This window comes from Varroa destructor, unplaced genomic scaffold (genome assembly GCF_002443255.2).
Source record: "Varroa destructor unplaced genomic scaffold, Vdes_3.0 BEIS01000007.1, whole genome shotgun sequence".
NCBI lineage: Eukaryota > Metazoa > Arthropoda > Arachnida > Mesostigmata > Varroidae > Varroa > Varroa destructor.
The window spans coordinates 38556072-38559168 of NW_019211460.1; the positions used below are offsets into that span (position 1 = coordinate 38556072).

General features: G+C 42.9%; 3 protein-coding genes across 5 annotated transcripts in view; 1 reads left to right on the plus strand and 2 right to left on the minus strand.

The window, feature by feature from the left end:
• The window catches only part of dsx-c73A (doublesex cognate 73A), an 86028-nt gene that overhangs the window by 39784 nt on the left and 43147 nt on the right, over positions 1–3097 (minus strand). The window lies entirely within an intron of this gene.
• On the minus strand, positions 64–991 carry LOC111254161 (histone H2A). The gene has a single exon (XM_022814721.2). The coding sequence runs from the start codon at positions 917–919 to the stop codon at positions 542–544; it is 378 nt and encodes a 125-aa protein (XP_022670456.1). The 5' UTR covers positions 920–991; the 3' UTR covers positions 64–541.
• On the plus strand, positions 1180–2198 carry LOC111254162 (histone H2B-like). Its single transcript, XM_022814722.2, has one exon. It carries the CDS (start codon positions 1257–1259, stop codon positions 1629–1631), a length of 375 nt encoding a protein of 124 aa, XP_022670457.1. The 5' UTR covers positions 1180–1256; the 3' UTR covers positions 1632–2198.

Sequence of the window (3097 nt, forward strand, 5' to 3'; positions counted from 1 at the left end):
GCTTCAACATCACAATTAAGTTTCGTTCCTATTTTATGATGAGCGTCATCGCCAGCGTTACCATCATTACCATCAGTTACCGTTATCATATGAAAGCCATTATTTGCTGAATTCGCTGGTCGAAAAGATTATTTTACGTGCGTCATTGTTTTGGGACCTGTTCACACTCGCACAGTGTCGCGTCGTGTCGAATCGATGTGTAGAAGTAGTGATATGCTAAACTTTTTGTCTAACGAAATCGCCGCACCGTATCGTCAAATACGAAAACACCTGACAGAACCGCAATTAATAGGCAATAATATCACACGTTAATATTTTAACCACCCAATGGGGACGGTCACTATATCGTCCTATGAACTGATTGTATCCAGCTTTTTAGGTAATACAATGGGTGTGAAAGGTAACTTTACAGAGAGTACACATTCGGCTCGCAGATCTAACTTTGTTGAAGTTTTTTTTCTTTGACGTAGTTTACGGAGGGTTGGTTCCGAACAGAGCTGTGCTTTTATCCTGTCTTTGAGTTGAATTGCCATCCGGCTGTTTATGCTTGCGCCTTTTCGGTCTTCTTGGGCAGTAGCACGGCTTGGATGTTAGGAAGTACACCGCCCTGTGCGATTGTGACGCCGGATAGCAGCTTGTTCAGCTCTTCGTCATTGCGAATGGCCAGCTGTAAATGCCTGGGAATGATACGGGTTTTTTTATTGTCACGGGCCGCATTTCCCGCCAGCTCGAGAACTTCGGCAGCTAGATACTCTAACACTGCCGCGAGGTACACGGGCGCACCGGCTCCAACGCGTTCGGCGTAGTTGCCTTTACGGAGTAGACGATGGATACGGCCCACAGGAAACTGTAGTCCCGCGCGGGAAGACCTCGTCTTCGCCTTGGTCTTCGACTTTCCTCCTTTTCCGCGTCCAGACATGTTGATATCGCTTAGCGTGTAATCGTCAATTAACCTCCAACAAGCACCTCACAGGACTGGTATTACAATGATTTTGCAACTCAGCGGCTTTATAAGGGGCGCACGTTGGCTAGATGCGGCGAACCGTCCTCTCCAATGTGGCGCTGCGAGCGCTTTGGGACGCCATCGCTAATTGGTGCATTGACTTCCTCTCTTCGTAGCCCTTTCCATGTTGGCTCCCGAATTGGCTTGAGAAGCCGCCATAAATAGAAAGACACCCATGACGACGCTTAATCTTGCCGGTGTTGTGCGTGCGTAGTGTACAGTCGGCCGAACGTTTTGTCGAAAAATAGAAAAAATGCCACCCGCCCCGTCTGGTAAGGCGGTCAAGAAGGCCGGTAAGGCCCAGAAAAATGTTCGTGCTTCGGATAAAAAAAAGAAGAAGCGCAGGAGGAAGGAGTCTTTCTCGATCTACATTTACAAAGTGCTTAAGCAGGTCCACCCGGACACCGGCATCTCATCCAAGGCGATGTCGATCATGAATTCGTTCGTGAACGATATCTTCGAAAGGATCGCTGCCGAAGCGTCCCGCCTCTCACACTACAACAAAAGGTCGACCATCACGTCGAGGGAGGTCCAGACCGCCGTCAGGCTGCTGCTTCCTGGTGAGCTGGCCAAGCACGCCGTTTCCGAGGGGACCAAAGCGGTCACCAAGTACACTTCGTCCAAGTAAATACTCGGTCGTCGTAGGATCGTCGAGAAATCAAGAAATCTTGATGCTGATGAAACAACTGCAAGCTATACTATGGCTCTGTTATGAGGCCATACCAGACTCGTAAAACAGACCGACCTTACGTAAGCCGTATTGTTCGCGAATTTGTGTAAAGTTATTATAACCTGTATATATATATACCTATATATCGAGTGCGAGTATAAGGAGACGTATTTGCCCTGCGTTTGTGAATTTGTAGTAAGCTTCCTGAGGGAGTTTGTATCCGAGGTAAAATAACCCGCGGGTTTTGGATATTACTGTCATTGGTTCGGTGTCGTTCTTGAGCGCATGGGAACAACCCGGCCAGTTAGACAGAAAACCAAATAAATGACTTCATATAAATTACTTAAAAATTTTAACGTGAATGGCGGTTCTGTGAGAAATAAATTTATGATATTGATGTATGACAATATTTCTGGTCTGGAAGTTTGGCGGATATGGTAGAAATTAAACGATGCATAAGACAAAAACCCTTTGTAAGAATGTAAATAAAAAAAAAGACCCCCCTCGTATGAGGCAAAAGACGTATGCAATTGTTTTCATTTCTATCTTATACTATTAGCCGACTTCTGTATTTTTCCTACTACATTTATTCAGATTTTTTATTTCGAGTTTCGACTGGCTCCATGAAAGGTGAAATTTACAAAGAACTACTAAAGGTGTTTTCGTAATTAACGTACAAAATTTTTTAAGACACCACTGTTAATGAACGGGAAATACGTTAATAATAAATGTATTAATAAGTCCAAGCCTTTCACTCCAAATGAGCAAAATATATACGCCACCGCACAGCCCGTGTAATCGAAAGTAAACGAACAATGATTCAGATCGAACTGATCGTTTGTCTTTTAGTCAAGAACACGGCAAGTAACAAAACCAAAGTATTCGTTTATCGCTGTTGTCCTATTCGGAGTAATTCTGTGTGGTAGGTAGCAGTTACTCTGCTTACGCTTTTCTAATAAACGAATGCCACGTTACGCATCCTTGTGTTCTATATCAGTTTTTTTTTTCACAGAGAATTCAATGTTTCGTTGACTAACGCTCTCCGCTGTCCTATATTTACAGCGGAACAGTAAAAAGCATTGCGGCATATAAACTTGTGTGATGAGAAAACAATAACGTTACGAAAAGCCCGCCTTGGACTTGGAAATCCTTGATGACGATAATGACTCAAAAACCCAGTTGAAGTTTTACTGAATCCAGTTTATTTTGGTATACTTTGCTCCTTTGGAGTAAAAGGTCTCGACTTGTTAATATATTTATTGAATCCAATTTATTTTGGGTATATTTTGTTCGTTTGGAGTAAAAGGCTTGGACTTATTATTAGTATATTTATTGAATCCGGTTTATTTTGGGTATATTTTGCTCCTTTGGAGTAAAAGGCTTGGATTTATTAATATATTTATTGAATCCAATTTATTTTGGGT

What these genes read in the sequence shown, in the direction of transcription:
- LOC111254161 (XM_022814721.2), bottom strand. Translation starts at nt 919, where the DNA reads ATGTCTGGACGCGGAAAAGGAGGAAAGTCGAAGACCAAGGCGAAGACG.
- LOC111254162 (XM_022814722.2), top strand. Translation starts at nt 1,257, where the DNA reads ATGCCACCCGCCCCGTCTGGTAAGGCGGTCAAGAAGGCCGGTAAGGCC.